Source organism: Boleophthalmus pectinirostris, unplaced genomic scaffold (assembly GCF_026225935.1).
Source record: "Boleophthalmus pectinirostris isolate CB_2022bp ecotype Guang Dong unplaced genomic scaffold, ASM2622593v1 HiC_scaffold_8, whole genome shotgun sequence".
Lineage (NCBI taxonomy): Eukaryota > Metazoa > Chordata > Actinopteri > Gobiiformes > Gobiidae > Boleophthalmus > Boleophthalmus pectinirostris.
The window spans coordinates 27,359,746-27,383,833 of NW_026571515.1; the positions used below are offsets into that span (position 1 = coordinate 27,359,746).

General features: G+C 41.6%; 1 protein-coding gene across 1 annotated transcript in view; it reads left to right on the forward strand.

Moving 5' to 3' along the window:
* rerea (arginine-glutamic acid dipeptide (RE) repeats a) overlaps positions 1-24,088 on the forward strand; it is a 76,653-nt gene that overhangs the window by 19,294 nt on the left and 33,271 nt on the right. The window contains exons 2-3 of the mRNA XM_055165914.1: positions 1,537-2,032; positions 12,727-12,797. Coding sequence (XP_055021889.1) covers positions 1,681-2,032; positions 12,727-12,797 — 423 coding nt within the window. The 5' untranslated portion in view covers positions 1,537-1,680. The remainder of the gene's footprint in view (positions 1-1,536; positions 2,033-12,726; positions 12,798-24,088) is intronic.

Below are 24,088 nucleotides of genomic sequence, written 5' to 3' on the forward strand. Positions count from 1 at the left end.
TTCCTTTACTACATTAGTTTGTCATCAGCTTGTCAGTTTTGACCTGTTCTTGTGTGGTCTTGACTCCAAACACTGCAGCAGAGAGTATTAGGTGCACTTGTCTCTCTATATGCCTGTCCCTGGTGTGTGCGTGCCCCGGCGGCGTGTGTGTGTCAGCCCAGTGGTCGCCGTGGTAACTCATCATTAGGTGATTAATGGGGCTGTGACGAGGCTGCGGTTTAATCAGGCCCGCTGTTTGTGTTGAAGCCCACGACAAGAGCAGCTGCCCTGTCAGTTGGTGTCTGCTCACGAGATGACAGCACCCGCTGCTGAGGAGGGCCGTTGTCAAACGTGCTCCATTGTACCAGTGTATGCGCCAAAGCCCCTTCCCTGTCTAATCCTGACCTCACTTTCTAACCAGCACTGTCAATAAACTGGCATGCTTTTATGTAGCGGCTTAGTGTTACCTGTCTCTATTTTCACTCCTGCTATCACCTCCATGGTAACGCGCTGTTGATTGCCTGGTCTGCTCCCTCTGGGCGCTGTAATAACTATTTCTAGTTAATTTGTTGCAGCGGGTGCAGAGGAGGGGCCGTGCTGGCAGTAAATGAGAAGCCTCCTTTGTAGGCGCAGTGTGTAGGACCAGTGTGGAGCATAAGGCTGGGCCTGCTGCTGTTTACGGAGGACTTCATTATGACCGGAGACGGCTGTGTGGCTGTAGCTGTAAAAGGCAGTGGCCAATGACTCTGCTCAGTGCTGTGCTGTGGTCGTCCCTCCAGAGCTGTCACTTCACATTAGCCCAGTGCTGACACACGCGCACACACAACACACACACAGCGGACAGACAGGGGTAAAATTGAGCTGGGTGTCATCACAGATGGTCTTCAGAGGAGCTGGCCAGTTAACTCTTGTCACTGACTTTTATCCAGAGCATTGCAGGCATCGTGCTGAAAAGCCCCTGGATACATTTCCACTCAAGAATGTGGCTCTGAGCTGCTCATATACTGCAGCATTACCATTAGTGCTTAGACTGGTAAAACCACCCTTTAACGTATTGTGTTACACATTCACACTTTAGCTTCACTCTATTTCACTCATTGCCTGGCGCGCACTAAATCTGTTTCATTGCCTCGGTGGAAAAAGAGAAATATGTTTGAGCAGGAAGCTAGAAGGCTCTGTTCCTTTGATAAGCCACTCAGTGCTCTCCGGAGAATACATGGCTGTGGAGGGATTGCCAACAATTACTGTGATGTTGAGAAGAGTCAGCCTGGCTGCCTGATTTCTGAGGAAAAAAAACAGCTTTTAGAGCAACGCCTGTAAAGTGGAGCTTGTGCATAGAATAAATAATTGTTGTTAATGGGGCTACTACTGTATATTCCACATGTTTATTATGTCTGCAGTGTCATCCATCTGAAAATCCATAATATAGATTTTGCCTAGATTTTAGTCTGTCCAAAGCAGTGCTATTGATGTCTTTTTTTTAGCCTATAAGATAGTTTTAAGACTTGTTTTCTTGGCATTCTTTTGCTAACTGTCTCTCTCCTTCTGTGTTCACAGCTCTTCTGAAACACTGGGGTTGTTGGTGTGGCCAAATTTTCCCTGGATTTGACTGGTAAATTCAGAAGACTGAAGCCCAGGCTCACAGTCTACCTTTCACGGAGGCCCAGCCGTGAGAGGACTGAGGAAGGCACGTGGCGGATCATGACGGCCGATAAAGACAAGGAGCGGGAGAAAGAACGGGACAGAGATCGCGACCGGGACAAGCGCGAGGGGGGCAAGTCCCGCAGGCAGGACCCCGACCGGGACGGGGAGAGCACCCGGCCTCGGCGCAGCTGCACTCTGGAGGGAGGTGCCAAGAACTATGCAGAGAGCGAACATAGTGAGGACGACGATAACGATAACGGCAGTACGGGTGGAGGCAGCGGGACAGCCGAGGAGGCCGGAAAGAAAGGCAAGAAGAAAACGCCTAAGAAGAAGTCTCGCTACGAGCGCACGGAGAACGGAGAGATTACCTCCTTCATCACAGAAGATGACATTGTTTACAGACCTGGAGGTGAGTGTCTGTCATAGTTCTGTGTGTGTGGAGAGGGGGATTGTGTAGGACAAGGTCAGTGCAGCCAAAACATGCTGCGTCCGAGGCAGTGACCTGGTCAGACAAATCAGACATAAATCACACCTAATCATTCTTCCTTTGAGCCATCATAATAGATTAGAACAAAATTAACTTTGATGAACATTAAGGTCAATAACATGTTATAATTACCTGCATCAGTGAGAAAATCACTAGTTACTAACTACAAGTTAGTTGTGATTTCCAAACTTACTTATACTTATTTATTAGTTATAAACAATACATTTAAAAATAGTATGTTAATATTCAATGTATAGGTTTACTATTGTTAATGGAAACCATTTCCAAAATATTGCCATGACTTTCAGATAACATGGCAGCCAATATCTTATTACACCATTGCTTAAGTGCTGCTACACTTCATTCATGTGAGAGCAGCCTCAGCAGTGTTGAGGGCAGAGCCAGAGGCCATTTGCATCATTAAATCAATTTCAAGGTGCCCTGCTTTGTGTAATTGTTGCACTACCAAGTCAATAGTCCAAGTACATACGACCTGGCAGTGACCAAAAACCTAATAATAATTTTATTCCTATATAACTCCGCTACTCAGTCAATGCTGCCTTTCAAGAGCAAATGAGATTCTACTTTTCCTGGCACAGCTGTGGTACAATGTACTTATTACAGCAGCTTGAATGGGGCTAAAAAGAGGAGCAACCTTTTCCGCTGCTGTAAACATGGCCTCTTGTTCACCTACTGTTTATAAATTGGTTGGTGCTAGTAGTGGGAATGTCAACACAGGCTGTCAGAGGAAGGAAGGAAGCCAGGCCCTGCTCACTGCAATCTCCTTGAACCTAAATCACGGCCGTCATGTCTCTTTATTCATCTCTCCGCCAGCAAAAGGTCAAGTAGTCGAGGGGAGGTGGTGCCCCGCATTGCCTTGGATATCTAATGGGATTTTATCAGAATTACAGCTTGTGTGTGCTATCATGAAGTGTAAGCACCAACTCCCTCATGCATCTACTACGCTGAGGCACATAGAGCTTTGTTACAGAGAAATAAGCCAAGAGCAAGAGGCCTGGAGCAGAGCAGACCCCCTCCACACTGCCCTCTCCGTCTGTAGCCCTAATCTTGTTGGCTAAATTATCTCTGCACCGGTATCAGCAGAGGCCCTTGTGTAAGCAGTCACACTGGAGCAGAAAAAGCTGCCTTATGGTTTTATGCATCGCATTCTAGTAAGGTTTATACTACAGAAAATGTTTGCAAATTAGCATGTCTTGGTCTTGGAGCAATATATAAGTAGTAAAATATACACTTGTTACTAGGGATGGGACGATAAACAAAAATTATGTTTACGTGATAAAAAGGGTAGACAATTTGTGGTACTTGCCAATAAAGATCATTTCCATTATACCACCAGATCTGTTCTATAAAAGACCATCAAAATATAACTAACCCCATTCACAAAAAGCAACACATTGGTAGATTTTATGATTTGAAGTCAACAACTTGATGGTAAATCATAAAAAGTGCATAAGTATTAGTTTGAACACTAAATCTTTATCATCACGATATATGTATCAATGCCTTTGCTGAGTGCTTTTAAGTACTTATAGTGCCTGCTTTGACTTTATTGCTTTAGTGCAGGTCAGGGATATTATTTTGTTTCTACTACGTTAATGTGTTTGTTGGAAGCTGTAATGTTAGTACCTGCTTTTCACCGCCTCCACAAAATCATTTCTGATCCAAGCGGCATCTTTTCATAGAAATGTTATTAGAGAAGCCTTTTTTAGCTCCACGCTTCATGTTTAACAGTGAGAGCACAGGCGCTTTGTCTCCTAGCCAACCATTCAGAAAGGGGGAGGGGGGATTTTTACTGTTTTACATAAGCAGTAGGTCTCTGAAACATTCAAAGGCAATCTAAACAACCGTCTCAGTGGATTAGCGGCTGACTAATATTTATACTTTGACATCCGAGCGAACAGCCATAGAGCCATATTTCCTGTCTTCGTTTTCAATTAGTGTGACAGGGTCTGGAGTGGCCTGGACGTCACTGCCTCCTCCGCACCGGCTTGAGCTGTTAGAATGATTACACTTTATCATAGGTACACCATCTCATAATTTAACTCCTATTGTCAACAGTAGATCCATCAGCCCCCCTGCTGTCTCCCCTTCTTATTGTTGAAGTGATAAGCTCTGTGTGTTTGCCTGTGCCTGCCTTGGTCATTGGTAGCAGTGCACTTCTAGCAATCAGATTGGATGTATGCAGCTTAGGCAAGCACAAAGCCTGCAATGGATTATGCTTTACTAAATGTTAAATCCCTTTATACCCGTCTAGTGACACACAATATGTAAAACTGACCACCCCGGGAGAGGGATTTACACTGTCCCAGACAAAGGAGGGGGTAGCAACAGCCATGCAGAGCAATATTGGAAATGTTATTGCCAAATGAAGTTAGCCCAGTGACCCAGAGATGACTCACTGTACTATAAACAACCAACTGTTCACAAACACTGATTTTATACTGAGTATATATTTTAAAATCTGATTCTTAGCTCTCAGTTTGTGGCAGATGGGAAGCCTTCACGAAAAAACGAGATAGGATTTTAACTAGAGCCGAGCTAAAAATGCACTTTGAGAAGCTGTTAAAAGATATGAAGAATTTCTCTTAACACTGAGTTCTTCGACCAAATGTTTTTATTTTGATGGTAAAAATATCAGGAAGTTAATTATGACAAGCTAAAGACTACACATTTTGCTGTGAATTATGATCTGGAAGTATTTTCAAGAATGCTTCTTTTTGAGATGTTGACAGTATCTAATCTTAACTAAGAATATAGTATTGTTACACTATTACATCTTTATTTCTCCCAACCTTTAGCTGTTAACATTGCAGTAGAGTATAACATAACATTACAACAATGAACACAGTGATGCAATAATGGACTTGTGTTTAATGTGTACTTCTTTTGAGACCTAATTAAAAGCCATGTTTTTGTTTCTTTTTGCCTACTGACATCCTCCCTCAAGCCTTCCCATTTCTATCCCGGCCTTCAAGATGGGCTCATGCGGCTTACTGCTTATCGATTAGTGCAGTGCAGTTGCCCGATAGCTTGGCCTGCAGCACACTCACTGTTGCAATTTAAAAGGAATACACAGAACATGTCCTACCACTGCTGGGACTAGTGGCTGTAGAGGTGCACCCCTGGACCCCTGACCGACATCCCAAATCAATCTGCGCCCCTTGGCTTAGCTCGGGACACTTCCCCAGGGCACTGCAGACACCCCATCAGTCTGGTCCCCATGCCCCCCCCCCCCTCATAGATCTCCTCTCTAGAGATTATACACTGCCACAGGGAGATCAATAGGAGATGGCCTGCTCTCCCGTGAACCTGTGCAGACATGAGGGATGCTATCTGACACTGTAACACCCTTCAAATGCTAAAGAGCTGTGCACCCTGAACAAAGCTTACAGTTTATTGTGCATTGTATTAAACAGATTCATAGGATACATAATTATCAACCCATCTGCTTGTCTGGTAAACATGCAGTATGTAGTAGCAGTCATTATGCACTATTATGTTGTATACAATTGTTTTGAGTTGGAGGAGGTGATATTGTTTACTGATAATTAATGCAAGGCCTTTAGGAGGTAAAAGTGACAAAACCTGTAGTAAAATGGTGCCACAAATGCTCTCACAAAAGGCTGTGAAATTAATAATTCATGTAATTCTTGCTATAGATGTTGTATTGTTTGCTGATTGCAAGCTAAAACTAAATTGATTAGCATATTTTTACACATTGGATTGCTATTTTAGGTGTGAATAAAAAGCTATTACATAAGTCTCTCTCCTGAAAAAATGAAAAAAGTGTGTTAAAAACAAAATATGGCATAAGTACTTATAGGCCAACAGTCGACTTGCTTGCCCTCTGTTCCGAGGCAGACAGGTGGCCAGCTGCCATCAAGAGTCTGCTTTTTTCCTAACTGACTTAATCACTGTCTCTTGTGTTTCAAACTAAGAAACCTAATCGACATCTTACCATTTTCCTCATCATGATCACAATCTATACAAACACGTGTTATGTTTTGTCTAGATTTTATTGGTGTTAAGAACATTGTATCCCAGTCTTAGAAAGAAATGCCTAGGACACATTTAGGAGACGTTGGACAGCTGGCATTTGGTGCCACAGCCACTGCAGAAGCCCGGGGGAGTGTGTACGTGTGGCATACAGTGAGCCATGTCTGAAATACATGCAGCTCCGGATAACCACCAACTCCTCTCAATCCTGTGTCCTCACCCACAGACACCCACCATCTACTCACCCATGCTCCCTCCTCTTCACTTACTTCACATGCACAACTCTATTTATTTGTTTACTTTGTTTATTTTTGAAACGGGGACAGTGCACAACATACATAAACCTTAACAGGAGAGATGCATTGTGCCAGGTTGTAGCACTAGAGCTAATTTCCACCTGTACTCCCTGGTGCATGGTTTTAGGTTGCTTTCAATCATCACGTTTGGTTTTCAAACTGGGCTTTCACTTGTCACCCTGTGGGCACATAGAGAGATTTATATGGAAAGTATTACAAAATGTCAGTTATTGCATTTTACATGGTGTACACTGCTGGAAAAAAATATTACTGGACATTTTCCTTGCCTATATCTGTTCAGACTCACGCTGGCATTAACCTTATACATTTAATCATCTAGCACACATAAATCCTACTAATACTTCTCAATAAAGATGACTAAAATGTGGGTTTAACAATATGTGAGAACAAGAGCACTGTGCAGTTCAGTTGTTAGTGGCCCCCTCTAGAACTCTGTGTTGTCGTTAATAGGTTGACCGCTGCTGACCCAGGCCACCCTTCGCGAGACCACCGTTAGCATTAGCTCTCCCTTTTGGCTATGACCCCGCGCTGTCTGTCACTTTACTCTGCTGTGACTCTACACTGCAACAGGCACTTGGAGTCATCACATATTGAAACATGGCTATAAGATTCTGTATCCTGTCACTGTCCCAATAGATCTATTTTTAAAAAGTCCTCTTCATCTCTCTCCCATCTCTCCCCACCATGCCAGAGACTCTGGGAAAAGGGCTTTTTTAGTGAAATCCAACCACCTGCCGACTGCTAAATGAGAAAGCGTGGGCTCGCCGAGAGGGGGAGGAGAGAGAGTAGGTTGTTGTCAAAGAGCCTCTGTTCTCCCCCAGGAGCACAGTCAGCTGTAGGCCGGCCCTATTGTAGAAAGAAGTGATGCTATCACTGTCCAGGTATTTCCCATTGCTTTCTAGTGAGAAACGTAGAAGAGATCTGTTGGGCTGACTGAGGAAACGTGGGGAGGAGACATTGAAGGAGTTCAATTCTGTCCCCAGAGAGATGCGCTGTGGTCATCAGATGTGGGAGTGCTGGTGTTGGAATGACAAGAGAATTTAAATGCAGCACAAATTTTGTTATATATTTTCCACATTAGAGTAAAAGTGATGAAAATGAAGATGGAGATGGCTGAATCATGATTTCGATCTTTAAATTGGATTGATTGCACATCCCTAATTTAAGTCTTGTTTATGTTGAAGAAATTGATATTGAGAGCCATTTTTAATTGTTTATGAGAAAATAAAATTGAATTGAAAATTGTGATCGATCATTATGAGCCCACCTCGAGGTGATCAGCAAAGTGACACTAAAGCAAAATGTGCGGATTATGTCCACTTAAACTGAAACTATACTATTTAATATCTTAAGCCTAGCCTTAAGTCGTTTTTCACCCATAACAAGCAAAGTGAAAAGTATGGACTCTAACAATAAGAAGAAAAGATTAGGTGAAAAAAATATAGTAATTACAACACTGATTACAAGGCAGCTCAAGATTTATTGTGTTTTCTCTACTGGATGGAATATTATCATTATGACCACAGGTGCTGAATCATTTAACAAGATGAACAAAGATGAATCACTCTTTGAATGCCAGAAAGTCCACTACATTTTGAATAGACTGAGTTTGACCGTGCCCCTTCTCTTTCTCGTTGCTGTGTGGCCAGTTGCGGATCACTAATAACTACTAACTGCAAAGCCCTCCATCATCCTGGGCCCTTCAGACCCCTCACACCCCTGTGGTTCCATTATTGCATTCCTTGTGCTATTTAATTTTCGGATCAGTACACTCGAGGGGGGTTAGCTCTGCTGTTGATATGCACATATGCCTTTTGTGTGTGCGTGTTTGTGTGTGTATCACTTTTAACAATGCAGGTGTGTCCCGCCGCATGGCCTGCTCTCACCACCACCTGCGAGCCTGGACTAAACAAACATGGCTGTCTACTTAATAAGGCCCTGTTCATTTGAAATATGGTCGGTTATGGCGCTTTGTTGTTCTGATTTATCACAGTTCAGACTTTCATTGTTGCTTGTACCACGTGTGTAGCAGATTTTATCTGCAGGATTCACTGTTTACTCTATTTCATTGTGATTCACTTTATACTGAAGCAGGATTATTTATTATAGAACATTTACATGCAATGTGTAAGTATTTTGTCTTAAAGAATAAGATTTTTTTGTAATTGCTGTAAATATAAAAGTCTTGCAAGAAACACTAAATAATTAATGGTAGTAGTAACTCTCTTTTTCTAGGGTCTGTATGGTCTGCAAAGCCCACAGTTCCTGGTTTTGTCCCTCTTGTTGCGTCTTTAGAAATAAACTAAAAAACTAAGTCCAATCATTTGAATGTCAGATTAAAACTATTCTAATAATTAAGTTCAAGTTTATCTATTTAAAATGTTCTATATAAATAGAGGACAGCAAAAGGACAACAAAGGATGTGGCAATGACAATAGCAGTAAATCAGGAAAAAAAAAATTACACAGAAGGCCACACAGCTCACATGGTTTTAAAGCCAGAGAATAGCATCTGAATCACCTTTCTCATTTGACTCCACACTAAATTAAACATCTTTTGGTTAGATACAGACGATTAGGACACGACTAGGTGTGTTTTAGATTAGATATGCTCAATGGCTGGGGGAACAATGAGCCACAGCTGAGAAAATAGCTGTTTGTGTGTGCGCGCCTCACAAGGTTATAACAAAGAGTATTACGATGCATGAACGCCGCGCTGACAGTGTAATTGGAGAAACAGGGACTGCAGTGTTCAGGTTTCAAGTGAAGGGTTGGGGTCTGGCTCATGATTATCTCACCGTGTCGAAGTATTGGACTTTGTGGGGGCTCACGCTCAATGTGTCTGGGCTAGGAGAGGTCATCTGTGGCAAACCAAGCTACAGGCAGAGGAGAGGAGTTATAGCTATAAAGAAATGAGTAATGGTCTTTATAATGTGATTCAATAGATCTGACCTCAAGCGGTTACTAATCTTGCCTGCGTAGAAACTGTGCAATAATTTGTGTATTATCTTTTTACCAATTTGTAAATGTTTAGATATCAGTGTCTTGCAAGTGTGACTGGGAGTTTCCATACCAAAAATATTGTTGTTTATAGCCAACGTTGCTGTGTTTTCAGATTAGTAATGTTTATGAATAAGAGACTACATAAAACATACTATATTTCAAAAACTCATTTGAATCAGCAGATCACATCGAAAGTTATGTGATACTAACCAAAGGCTCAATTGATTCAAATTATTCAATTTTAAAACTAAACTTTGATGAACTAAACTTTGCTTTGCCTAATGACCAAATCGGTACTTACAAGCATGCCATAATCACAGTAGAACTCACCCATTCATGCAGCACACTTCAGCCCACCCATACGCGCCCTTCCCCCACAGAGCAGACCCCAGCACGGCCCTCCCCTCCCACTCTTCCACTTAAGCCTGGAGACCCACTTCTCAACGTGCACAAAATGGTGGGAATGTTCAACAAGAGCCTACACCTCCTAGATTCACTCCATCATAACCAACTGCACTGACTTCAACTTTCATTCATTGGGATTGTACTGACAGCGAATGCCCTTGAGGAAGCTAGACTTTTTAGAGCTCCGGGATGAATTTGAAATGTGCTTTTGACATTCGAAGAATAGACTCACTAGCTGTAGCTGGTCTGTGAATGATTAAACTCCCTCCTTTTGAGCTTTTTATATTTCCAACCATCTTTTTTCTGCCTGCTCAACATTGGCAGACCAGGCATTTCCAAATTAATATGTGCCTCAGCTTAAGGACCACTAACGTCCAGTGATTAGACCCTTCCAAAACATGTCATCTCATTCAGATTAGTGTCTTTTGTTCCTTGCCTCCACCACCTCCCCCTCCCGTGCCTGCCCCTTCCTATGTCACCCTAACACAATCACATTTATGAATATTTTCATTCACGTTATCTTGTAAATGACTTCCAGGAACGTTGTATAGAATGGGAGGCTCTGAGCTTGGAGAGGGCAGCAGTGAGAGAGATACAACACTGGGGATGATAAACCTTAGCCCCCTCCCCTTTTCCCCTCATCCTTTCAGACACACAGCTCATTCAGCCTACAGCAGATAACAAGCACAGGGTTAGCATACACACACTGCACTCCAAAAACAAAACCTGCTATGATGTCACGGGCATACACTACCTCTACAAATGCTATCTTGGGTGACACAGCCATTTAATATCATTCTCTTTTCCCTCCACAAGCGGTAAGATAAACCACAGCCGGATCGATGGCTCTGTTGACACAAACAAATAAATAACAGATGATGCCACTGTCAGTCACTGAAAAGGTATCTCCATGGCTTTTGTTCTTGCGAAAAGCAGCAGCGTATCATGGGCACACACAGCCTCTCAGCGTGGCGTTCCATAAAATGAGCTGTTGTCACTGTAAATTCTATGTATGCTGCTGCCGGTGCTGGTGGTGATGGCGTTTTCCTTTTTTTTTTTTTTTTTTTTTTTTACTTGAATGAATGCTTCAAAGAGCCTCTATCACGCGGCAGAGAGAGTGGTTTTCCCTCTTTATAGCTGGATGTGTGTTTGTGTGTTAGTCGAAGCAGGGGTGCCATGCTCTGCTGCACCAAATGATGGCAAAACAGCCCTGTGCTATTCTGGGAGCGCTTAAATACTTACATGAATAGAGACATCCTCAAACTGTTTAAAAGAGGTTGTGATTTATTTGATATGCTTTATTAAATCATCAGTGTCTTCCTACTCACACTGTGAAAGCAACCACTGTTTTTATTTAGGTACATTTTGAAATTTAGCAAAATGGAAAACTTTGGACATTATTAATACTACACTAATCTTGTAAATGTGTGGCTGCTCATTGCCAGTAGAAAAGAAATTTTGTAGTAGAAAAGAAGTTTTGTAGACTTAAACAAGACAAGACTTTAAGTATTTTTGTTCCTAGAACTTTTTTGCCATAAGTAAAGTTCAAAGTTTGTCAAATGTCTTTCGTTTCAAGTTTTGACAAGTTAAACATGCATTCAGTTAGCTTCAAATTGAAAACGTTTGTACAGACATGGAGGCTTATATGTAAACATCTATTCTTATGACTCTTAGGCCTTTGTTGTTAATGCATTAAATCCCTGTTCATTGCAGCCAAAGGTTAATGGAAAATATGTACATGGAATGTTGTTGTACTACTAAAATTACAACCTTACTTTCAATAGTATAAAAATCCTTGATTCAACAGAGATTTTAATACCACAAAAAAACAGGTATTGGAATCTTTAATTACCATGTGGTCTTACTACTTTTGTTATAGATCAAAACTAATTTTGTACCCATACTTTCAAATGACTATCTACATTCAATACTATTTTTTTATGTTCTAGATGGCAATTTTGTTTTGATAGCCCTGTGCCAAACTTGTGGATATTTCTGTTTTTATGTAATAAGTGTAACCCTTGGCAGTTTCTCGGAAGTGCTGTGCCAGGTTCAACAGGAACCATTAGCCCGGTGTGCGCTCTCCCTCCTCCTGTTCTCCGAGATCTTTTCTGCAGAATTTTCTGTGGGTTTTTTGTCTTCTGCAGTGTGAATGTTTTTGTTAAGGAGATGAGGGTTCACGACCTGGCCATACCACCAGTCACATTCAATTTAACAGAGCAGCCGCTCCGGGTTACCTCCTCTCACACAAAACAAGTGGGACATTGGCTTACACTGGCTTATGTAATGTGGCACAGTTTTGAAACCGTGATCTTGAAACTTATCACACCAACTGCCACTTCAGACAAAATTTTGAGCTGTAATTCAGATATGGGCAGAATAAACCCCACAGTATGACTTATGTGCCTTATGATTAAAATGGAAGTACAACTAAAATACTCTACAAAATATATCCACAGTTTGAAGACCATGTTAATTAAAAAAAGGTGAAAGTTTTTTTTCATTGCTAGCCAAACCATAAAGTGTTGCGTATATTGACAGTAAATAGATTTCGAGTGGGCTGAAGTTGATGCCGGGTTAAATGACTGCATTGCTCACTCGCTGTATAAATGTAGTGGAACAATAACATAATTCCCCTTGGGCGTAATGTTTGCTTTGGAACGGCAAGGTTGTAGCGCTCCAAAAGTCCTTAATCCTATTACTTGCATTCCAATTGAATTTGACTCGAGAAGGAAAAAGTGTCTTTTCAGCAGCGAGGTAACACCAAATAATATATTACAAAGTGTGTCTGCATAAAACATGAAAGCTCTGGGGAAGAGCGAACATCCTCTTTCTAACTCTCCTGTTTTTTTTCTTCTTTTCCCTTTCTTTGCAGATTGTGTATACATCGAGAGTCGACGGCCCAACACTCCTTACTTCATTTGTAGCATACAGGATTTTAAATTGGTGAGTACTCCTGGCTTACCATGCTTTGTCCATTCGCCAGCATCCGTTAAATATCCTCAACAATAACTCACTCATCCTCCTCTTGCCAAGTGTTGTTCAAGTGTGCCAGAAACTAGTGCCATTATGTTGTGCCAAGAGCAAAAAGTTACAAAAACATCTTTATAATAGAGGTCAGCCTAGTTTCTTTTAAATGGTCAGGTGGAAACATACTCATTCCCCTGTGAGTTAACTTTGAATAGGAACTGACTTAACTCTCCGTAGCAGTGTAATAGTGCTTGTAATGGAAATAAAGATGTTTTTCAGTGTGCTTAATTGATTTAATGAAAGAGACCTTCGCCAGTTTCCAATCGATTTTTTTTGCCGCTTAATGTGGGCAATTTACCTTCTTTTGCTAAATAAAGACAGTTGTCGACATTGTTTAGCTAAGTGATACAGATGTGTTGCATTGCACAATATGGCCTTATCTACAAAGTAAAATTCTTAAGGTTTTTCATATTTAATGACCCAATAGTGCTGACAGAAAATGTAATTTATGTAGACCCTGTTTTGTGAAATCGCCTTTTAATGGGCTCTTTGCTTTTGTTCTCTTTCTCATAATAGTAGAAGCCAGCATGGAGGTCAGTGTTTTGTTACTGGCAGGTCAGAGTTCAACAGAGCCGCTGGTCTAAACTGCCAACCATTTGAACTGAAAATACTTGTTTTTAATTAGTTCTATTGTTCAGGGACTAGGACTGTTATTATTAGGTAACATGCAGTTTTTGTTTAGGCTGATTTGTTGGGCTTTTAAGGGAGTCAAATGGATGGACTTAATCTTTATCACTAATTGTCTAATAGTAGTTTTTATTTGGACAGATGCTTTGATATATGTCACTCAATTCTGTGGAATATTTGGATTGCATTATTCTTACTACGCCTTGAGCTGTTTTGCAATTAAAATACCAATGGACTTTATAACATTTATGTAACTGTTTAAAGTTAATTAAACTCACCCTACATGTACAAACTAAGTGCTTAATGCTAAATCAATCGGCTGTGGAAATCCTCGGGAGTGAGCATTACTCATCCTAGAGCAGATTTGTTGTCTAAGCGCAGCCCGTCGTGAGGAGCAGCCAAACCCCCAGGGGGCGCCGGTAATGGCCGCCAACAGCCAGAGCGATGATTGGAGGTCAGTGCAGAGGTCACACACTGCGCTGCTCTCAAAAGGTGGACTATAGCTCTATGCATTCGGGACTATAGCTTTTGTGTCTTTGGGAAAGGCTTCTAGGTGAGGTACTGAGTGGAGGACGAGCAGGCCCCATAGCAGCAGGACTTTAATCGGATTGCTGCTGGAGAGTGCTGAGAGCCGCAGGAACCCACCTCCACAAAAACTCCCTGATTAAGAGCAGCACAAGAGGTCTGGGCCGGTCAGGGGTAATTGTCCCGGGACAGGGAGAGAACTGGCTCCCATCGGATGACTGCCCTTTCTTCCTCTCTCTACAGGAAAAGAAAATCATATACATTATTTACTTTCTATTCTATTCATGGGTTTCAAAATCTTGTCACATGCAACATTATGAGGAGAATTTACGGTTAATAAGATAAGTTAAAATATTTAGTTTTAAATTGTTAATCGCTTTGGCAATGGTTCTAATTTTTCATCATTCTGAAACCCATGGATAGCCTATTTTGTTGTTCACTTAAAGTACAGTTTTGTCCATGCATTTCTCGTGACTCTAGCTTTTTCAGGAATCCATCTGAACCACATGTATTATTTTAGCTCCATAGATATAAACTGGCAAACCATTTAAGTACTACCAGCCTCTACCACAAATGGGGAAGCAGTTTGGTTTTCCTGTGTGCATGTGGAGCCGAAGTAGGAAATCTCCCAACAAGAGCTCAACGTTAGCATAGTGAGTGTTTCCTCTTGTCTCCAGCCTCTCCGCAGCCCCTCCCCCACCCATCTGTAATTAATGACCAGCCATCTGCATGCCTGTGTGTGTTTGAGCACACTGTACCCTTGTCCTCTGATGTTAAAACAACAAGTCCCGCTGGCTTTCCAAACAACTACAGCTCTTTTTTTCAATGAGCTCACTTTGTCACCTGCTATAAATCAACCCTCGGAGTGGCACCACACGCTTGCTACATCTGCAGTTCCTAATCTCTATTTACTAGACCTGGGTAAATCCTCTTTTAGGATGATAGCTGATTTGGATTGCACTTGCACATCTAGCTGTTTAACCTCGAGTTTACCCTGCTCAAAGAACTGGGACACACACTTATGCCTCTGGGAAAAGAGGAGCACTGCAGCAGCTACATTCACCCCTGATTATGCTCTGTAGAGGAACCTGATGCCTTTATAATCCCTGTTGCTTTTACTTAGCAAAGTGTAGTGTATATTTTTAACATTGTTTTACATAGCTGCAATTAGGCTAAGGTTGCTCTCGTTTTATGTAGAAGTATCATAACGGTGCTACGTGACAGCGCTGCATTACAATGCTAAGATAGTAAAGAATGAGCTTGTTACTCGATACTTTTATTGCCACAGTGACAAACAGTCTAAAACTGTTCAGGAACGGTCAAAGTTTGCCATGTTTTTAATCAAAACTTGCTCAATTGAGTATCTAGTTTTGGTTAGGGTTCAGTTCCTAAACAATACTAAAACTAGTATCGAAACTAGATACCCATTTCAGTATGTATCAATACTAAAGTCACATCACAGGGCAGAAATGAACCTTTCCTGAATAGCTTTAGACTGATATTGAGCTGTATCAGAACAAGTATAAGGCAGAATTGACTAGTATACACCAATGGACCACTACCTGAGGGATTACATAGATGTAAGCCCATGTGGTAATATAAAGGAAGTACTATTATTTACTATAAATTTTTGTATTATTAAATAACATTCTATTGTCTAAAGAAAGAGTTATTTATTATTTGTTTAATTTTTGTTTGATACTAGTTTTAGTATAGTTTGGTATCAGATTTTTTATGTTTTTGACAACTCTTCTACTTTACATCATAGCAACTAAACGTACAACTGCTTTTTGTCACACTACTAATTGTTGATGAAAGAGGTATTTTTCCTTCTCATTCCATACTATTACTCCGACTTTTTGTAAAGCAATGAAATTCAACTCTAATCAAATGCTTTATGTGAATGACTCCCACCCCAGCCATCACCACATCCCACTATTTCCTGAGTGCTCATCGCTCTCCTGCTCTGTCTGCGACCCCCGGTTCTCTTCTCTTCTCTCCCTTATTGATCTGCCCTCTCCGTCTGAGCTACTGCAGAGGCGGACGAGTAGGGAGGAACCAAACAGCCTCATCGATATCACCTCTCCTTGTCCATTCCTCCTCTTCCCTCAGTCTTTAGGCCATAACCATCTCACTCATGTACTTTATCTAATGACCTGTGAATCCAATTAGCGCTCTGTAGAAATCCTCTACGTATCCATCAATCTCACCAATGCTGTGCAGACTGAAGCCTGCCTCTTTCTTACATCTCTGTGTCCAATGTACTTTACTTCATATTTACCATCCATGTAAAAAAAAAAAAAAAATCCATTCGGCATTATTGGGGTCATATGCAACTCAAACGACAATTGTTTTCCTGTGTTTGTTTGCTCACACCAGTGGCATATGTGGTGCCCAGTCTAACCTCTCCCTGTGACATATTGATCCGATATATGGATTTCAGCCTCTCTTGCCTTCGTCTTAAAATGTCTGCCCAGAAACAGAGATGACCAGGAGGAGGCCATTTTAAAGTATTGGTCTATGGGAAAAATGTGCCTTTGACAGATGGTCCATACATTACTTTAAATACAGACTTGTCAAATAACAGCTTATAGTTTGAGGCAATGCTAACATGCAACTTGAGGCTTTTCTAAGGTTAGAACGGTTAGATATATGCACTCAGATTAAACAGGTTTGATGGATTTAGTCTTCTCTACATTGTTTTGCAGTTAGATTACAATAGTTGGCGCTCATTTGTACACAGTGGAAATCGTGGTGCTATTACATTACTTCTTTTCTTGTCAATTCAAATTCATGCATTGAACTTATCTGGCTCTTACCATTGAAACCGTCCCTGCTGTAACCTGAACACTTAAAGGACTGCTCCGGAGCACAATCCTCTGGTGTTTTCCCTCCTGTGGGCCTCGGTCTCAGTTTACCCCCGCTTCGTGACCTTGTGTAATGTTTACATCTATATTTGATGAGCGGTGATTGTGCCAGTTGTGCATCCTGTCTGCACATATATACACTCACCAGTATGGACTGTACCCCTGTTTACGCCCCAGCCACATGTTTATTACTTTCAGCAGTCAGACATCTTATTCTGGACGGCATGTACAGTAAGATCTGGTGGTATTCTGGTATTCCTCAACCAAAAAAACAAGAAGTACCAACTCATATTTTATTTAGTATGCAAATTATGAAGCAGCTAATAGCTTTTTGTTGAAGGTAAGTTAGACTACATAATTGCATCCTGTTAAATCTTATGGATTGGCTTTATCTTGTCAGTGTGATTAATTAGATTTATTCATCAGCAACATTTCTTTACTTTAGCTTTATCAGAAATATTTTAAAATAAATCATTATTGTTGACTTCTTATTTAGTAGTAGTATGGCTGTCACTAGATTGTGCACATGACTTTGAATCCAGCTTTATCCTCACAAAGGCCGTTTCCTTTTAAAAACAATGGTATTTTGTGTCAACTATTTCCTGCATTAGGTGAACAATTCTCCACTTTGGTACTGGTATGTTACGTGTTGTGGTCGCTTATGTGTCTGGCATTTCCACAGCCTATAGCTTTGTCTTGCTATCGCTAGACTGTAGTTAATCACTTGTTCCTTGTAAGTGTGGAGCCTGAACACTGAACAGATCTGCTGTCCGCTGACCCGGCCCACCTCCATCCATCCTGCTCTCGGGGCCGCTCTGGTCTCCTCCATCTCCATTTCTGCCCCTGCCTCATCTGTCCACTCCTCCACTTCATCCCTAGCACTCTTTATCCCCTGTCACTCCACTCCCCCCGCTGCCCCTCCCTATTCTCCTCATTGTGTCCATGTCCTCAACACTCATTGACCCCCTAGCTCCCCTCTCTGCTTGGATCTAACCTCATTTGCTGTTATTGGCTAAGTCAGCTGTGTCCGCTCCCCCCTCCCTCTCTTCTTTTGGCTAATGGAGTGATTGCAGTGATTTTTTTTTTCCCTCTAGGGAGCAAAGAGGGATTGAGGAGGCTAGCACACACCCACACGTGCCGCCTCTTTGCTCAAACATGCTAACATCCCCACCGCTAGATCCCCGAATGTGCTTATGGAGGTTTAATTAGATGACATGTACAATGCAATTATCTAGACAGGAGTCCAGCTCATATGTTGCAAGGCTGATCAGCTTAAAAAAGATGGAGGGATTTTCCTTTGTTGGACATCCGGCTTTCATTTGTAGAGTGTTGACTTGGCATCATGTTGTAACTATGGCAGGATGTGATGTGTGACTTGTGAAAACATGTGGAAAGGAAAGAAAGCTTGACCAATGTGCATATGCGTCACCGCCTAAACTGCTCCGTGATATTGATCTCACATATTAAAACCTTAGCAGCCATTGATTCGCCCTGGCCTCATATCTTATTGAACAAAACATACAGGCAGGTCACATGGCTCAAGCTCGATATCCAATCATTAAAGGCATTTGTTAAATTGTTTTAACTTCGGTAAGTAAGTAAGTAAGGATACAAATTATTTTCCTGACTCTTTATATAGCAGTGTACTGGATCAGCAGGTTTAAGAAATCCAATTTTGACAGATTTGCAAGAGGAGATGCTACAAAGTGCAGCCCTCAGTAACAATATTAAAATTCACTTCAGAATATTTTTCGACTATAAAAATCCATGTCTGAGCAATGTTATTTTATCTGTTGAAATTTACTCTCTCGTTTTAATACTGTTTTTGCAAAGCCAATTCAAGAGGGAGCTAGTGAGGAGATTGTTCTTTTCCAGTTGTTAGTTTTAAAATAATTTCCCCAAACAACATCTTTTTTTTTTTTTTCCCTTTCTTATTTAATTGCCTCAGCAGCCGAAATGAAATCCACAAAGCTGGGAAGACAATAATTGAAACCAACTCAAAATCCTTGCTCTTTCTTAGTCCAACTGTCTACTCTGCACTAGCTTCTAATTGTCCTGTTGTGCTGCGTTTAAAAGACATTGATTACATATTGATTGCCTATAGTTGTCATTATGTAATCACAACCTATTGTCAGATGTGTTGGATGACTAACAGTAGCGCTTGCCCTGTTGTCATGTAAACAGCCTTTGTACACTTTCACTATAGATCCACCACAGTGTTGATTTCTGTCCTCTGGTGACGCTCTTATCATACAGCCTTGGAAAATGCCAGCCGCTCAAAGCCCCCATAATTAAAACAGTTTGATAAAGATGCAAATATATGTGCATAAATGTGCATGCTTAACACGGGCGGTTATTAGCTTTTCTGAAACCATCATAGAGCCCTAATGGAATCCAAAGTGGCCGGAATTAGCCTAACAATGAGATCCACAAGCTAATCAGGTTTTGACTGGTTTGTTCCTTGCATATTATTGCGACAGGGAAACATCACTTAATGCTAAACGTGCTGCCGTGGCTCTGATCCCTCCTCTGTTTTCTCTCTCATGTAAAGCAGTAAGTCAATGAAAGCATATGCACTGCGCTTTAACCTTCACCAGTTTCTTAGTGCAATTGTGCCAGTGAGACCAGACTACCATTACGGGGCATTGCTTGTCTGTTGTGACTGTTTTTTAATCTTTTCATCTCCCCTGTTCCTCCCACCTCTGTCGAACACTTTCAAACGCAATTATGGATCAGTGCGTGTCGCCATCAGTCTTGTTAATATTTATCGAGAGGCACAGAAGCAGCCCTCTCCATAGCCATTAGGGCCAGTTTTATTTGTGCTTTCTCTCAGTCTACTCTGACGCTACATTTCACAGGCAGTAGCATGTGGCAAGCTTTAACAATAGCGTGCTCAGCTATCTTAAGTGTCTTCTTGTCTCTGTACGGAAGCTACTCTGACAAGGGCATCTAGTCGTCTATAGACATGGTCCGGCCGAGCAAGAATCTGCAAGCTTTGATTGAAGCATTCTGGCTGTAACGCTCCCTGTTGAATAGAACTCCTCAGAGCAATAAAAGCCGAATACAACAGTGACTATAGCAGTGAATGACCATCCACTGTCGCTTACCCACAAAAGAAAACATGCCAGAAATTGCTAGTGACATTATGCCTCTTAGCCGAGGTTGGCAAGAACGTGTTAAGCGATGAAGTGTTTTTTTCCTATCCGCTCAAATTAATTCTGCGCACATTACCTGCCTTGTATTTGACAAATAGCCCCCTCCCTTCACTCCCCTCGCTCTTGGCTCCGTTGACTACTGCAGGCTGTGAGCAGAGGATTTTTACTGCTGCTCAGGCACTATCAGGTGACTCTGCCCATTATGACCGTTTTGATTAATGCTCTTCTCTGCTTTGCTCCCCTCCCATCTCCTTCTCTCCTCTTGTCTCCGCACACTTGAAATTTCACTTAGCTATTTATTATGCTTTGTAATAATAACAGATTTGAGGGTTTCTGGCTGTTTGGACTGACAAGTGCTAGCTATGCATCGATGTTTGCGAGATCAGTTGGCAGACAGATCCAGCGTGTCTCTTCAGGGAGGCAGGTGAGATTGATTGTCCACAAGTATGAATAAATAAAGCGATACAAAAATGCAAGGTTGGTATAGAGGCACGGTTCAGCTCCTAGCAGTGAGATAGCCGCTCTCTCTCTCGAGGATATGTCCGTACCTGCTCAACTCTCCCTGTAGTCCCTTCTTTTCATCTTTTTGGACAGATAACACTTTCTAGTCTCACCCTCGCTGGCCTCCCCATGCATTCGCTAAACGCTGCTATGGAAACTAGTACTCAGCCAATGGGATTATCTCTCTTCTTCTCCAGGATAGACAGCACAGCAGCAGGAGGAGGAGGAAGGGGAAGTCGACACAGGCAGGACTCAAATGGGGTTTGCGTGTGTTTTTATGAGGTGATTACCTTCGCAGATGGAGAGGCTGTAGCTCACAGACAGGGGGATGGGGGGGTCTGTGGGAGCAAGGGGGCCCGGACCAGCAGCCTTAGCATTTTTGTTAGCCTCTTTAAAAGCTTGATCAATAGCCACCTCCTTGACCCACCACTGCTAAATTATTCAGCAACAGAGTTTTTTCCACAGCCTTCCCCCTTTGAGTTTTATTAGTGCAGCCTTGTTCGCACCTAGGGATTGACTTGAGTTTGGTGTACTGTTTGTAACCACTATCCTTTGTTTTGCTTTGTCTTTTGGCTTAGTGTTTTTAGCGCCTCCTTTTGGACCATATAAGTCTACTTTTCATGAAATTTAAGTCTTCCAAGTTTATTTTTCTAGCCTCTATTTTAATATTTCAAGGTCATCAAGTTAAATTGTTGTTAGCTGAAGAGATATCGGAGATCTTTTATGTTTGCAATTGAAGTAAATGAGACTAAAAAAACCTCGGAGACTATTTAGTTTTGGTAAAATTTGAAAGGTGTCTTACATTTCCCCTCTATTCCCACAGCTAATTCCACCTCTGGTTGCAAAGTCACTAAAATATTCCACTCTGCATCAGATCCTTTTTTATCCTGGCACATCACAAGTGGAAATCTCCCCTCTGATGTCTTCACTAACATCTGAGGCAAATTCAATGCACTCTGGCGTCGAGCACTAAATCTTATCTGAAACAGCGAGAGCAAACAGACAGCTCTCTCTCCTTCTGCCTTTGAAGAGAAAACAAATGTAGTGGCACTGTCAAATAATGTAGGCACTTTTTCAGCTTTCAAGATTCAACACCATCATTATAACAGGGTGTTCTGTTCTGTCAGCTGACCACCAGGTTTCAGTCTTTAAATGAAAACAGTTCTCTTCTCCGCAGGGGCTGCTTGCCGGATTAGAGGGCCAGGGATTCTTTGATGTAGAGTAATGTTCATAATGCTAAATTAGACTTGACATAAAGTTAGACACTGCATAATAAATAAAACATGTTTTGTTTTTATGCCCAGTTTGTTCCCCTGACAACCTTCGCGGTATGATCAAGAAATTGTCCAAATAGTTTGAAGTCTTTATTTTAGTCCATTGCAATTTCTCAGTATGAGCTACATTTTTACCTCATCACCTCAAGTGTCTGATTCAACTCATTCCACATGTCACAAATCAAGGTTGCAGTTTTGGAGCTGATTTCTTATCTGAGCTTTCTCATGGGAGTACTGTATTTATCAAGGCTCTGTCTCTGCCAAACCACCCACCAGTGTAGTGGAGTAACCAGACACTAAACACATTGGGATTGGTCAAGCTTAATTGGATTGGCCTCTGCTCTGAAAATGGCCGACTAATTTTTCTTCACACTTAACATCGACACTCCTCTCCTCTGGTCCCCCCTGGCTCATTTCATCCTCAAAGTAAGTGGGTATCTGGTGTAGCTTATACCGCTGGTTCCCAACCCATCCCAGCATAATTTCCAGCTTGTCCAATGTGTGACATGCCAATAAAAAAAAAAAGAATGAGAGAGCAACAGGAAGGGAGGGGGAAGTGCCGATTTACAGTGGTATTGAGTTCACACGCTTCAACCAAGACCCTTTTCCATTAAAGAACACATGGTGCAAATTATCTCTTGCCAGTCGAGGGAGCAGAGGAAAGAAAGGCCCAGGGAGGAGCCAAGTGCAAGGGCAGAAGAGGAGAAAGAAACAAGAATCAGACATTTCTTGCATTTTTGTGAGGTCTTAGGAATGTCTTCACTTGTACCTTTACTCAAACATTAAAACAACAGCAGCTTCCACACTAGCCCCCCTTGAAAAACTAACCACTGTGAAAATGTGCAGCAGCCGGTATCTGCCCCCATCTCTTGTTGCAACTGGCTCACATCTGCTCCGACTTTGATCCTGAAAGAAAAATATCACTGGCCAATCGCTGGTAAGAAGCAAGGACAACTCTGGTCTAATCCTAAAACAAAGAAAATAATTCTATCAGGCTTGTCATCAACATTTAGACATGGGGTCCACTCTGTAATGGAATCAGTATGTAAGCATGTGCGCCCTTTTGATAAGTTCAGTGTGTGCATCTAGTACAGCTGCTTTTTCGGACTTACTGGTGTGACAAGAAAATAAAATTTGAGGAGCAAATTGAAACAGGCAATTGTGCATGGTTTGATGTTAAGTGAAGGAGAAAACGGGAAATTGCTTTTTTATTAAGTCAAAATGTTCGTGAAATGATGGACTAGTTTAATGGTGTAAATTTGATAAGAGAACTGTTATAAGAACCTTAATAAGAAACTGACTCCATATTAGAAAATTGTTTAAATGACAGGTATACCATAATCTGCATTTGATTTCCAGATGAACCAGAGACTATAAGATCTCACAAGATAAAATTGCCACATGATTGAGACACATGTGGTAAATAATCTTGTCAGACCCCCACCCCCCATGTGGTAACATTTACCTTGAGCTCTAGTTTCAAAAGGCAGTACTGCAATGACAGTAGAAATATATAAAAAATTAAATGGACAAAATTATTAGCTAAGCTTCAAAATGTATTTATTATAAATTCTGTCAAAATCTTGTATTTTCTTGTTCCCGTGGACCCAATCTTGTGTTTAGTTGTGAGAATTGTTTTGTCATGCCCCTACTAAGCACTGGATTTCACCTTATTTCTCCCTCATAAACATCTCACCAGAGACACACCACTGTAGCATACTTTAGGTACCACCAGATTTAGCCTGCTGTGTACAGAAGGAGGGCTGCCTGTGTGTTTTTCCATTCGTCGCGTCACGTTCCCGCCCACATCGCCTATGACTGGTGTTGCATATGCTTTGATGGGCAAGCCTAAATTGTGTTTGCCTGTCTGTCACAGCCAATGGCTCGCTCACACGGTCAGGGGGAACCGCAGCTGCCAGAGCTCCGAGACGCTTGGCCACACAGACTCATCATTTAGTCTGCATAGGTGCTTTTTTATACATGCCTGCCTGGGTTTTCCTTATGTCCTTTGTGTCTGCTATTTTAAAATAGCCCATTCTGTTGCAAATATCTCCACCCACATTTGAACAGAAATTTCACGCTACTACCAGTTGATTTTATTTTTGTCTTGATCTTAAGAAGTGCTGTATGAAGACATTGCTAGGCTTCAAAGGGACCTAGTAGCTGCATTCCCCTTAGTAGCCGTATTCATTTTTGCTACTCAAATACTCTTTGTTCTTCTCTTTAGAGGAATGTACTTAACAGTTAGGCGCTGTTGT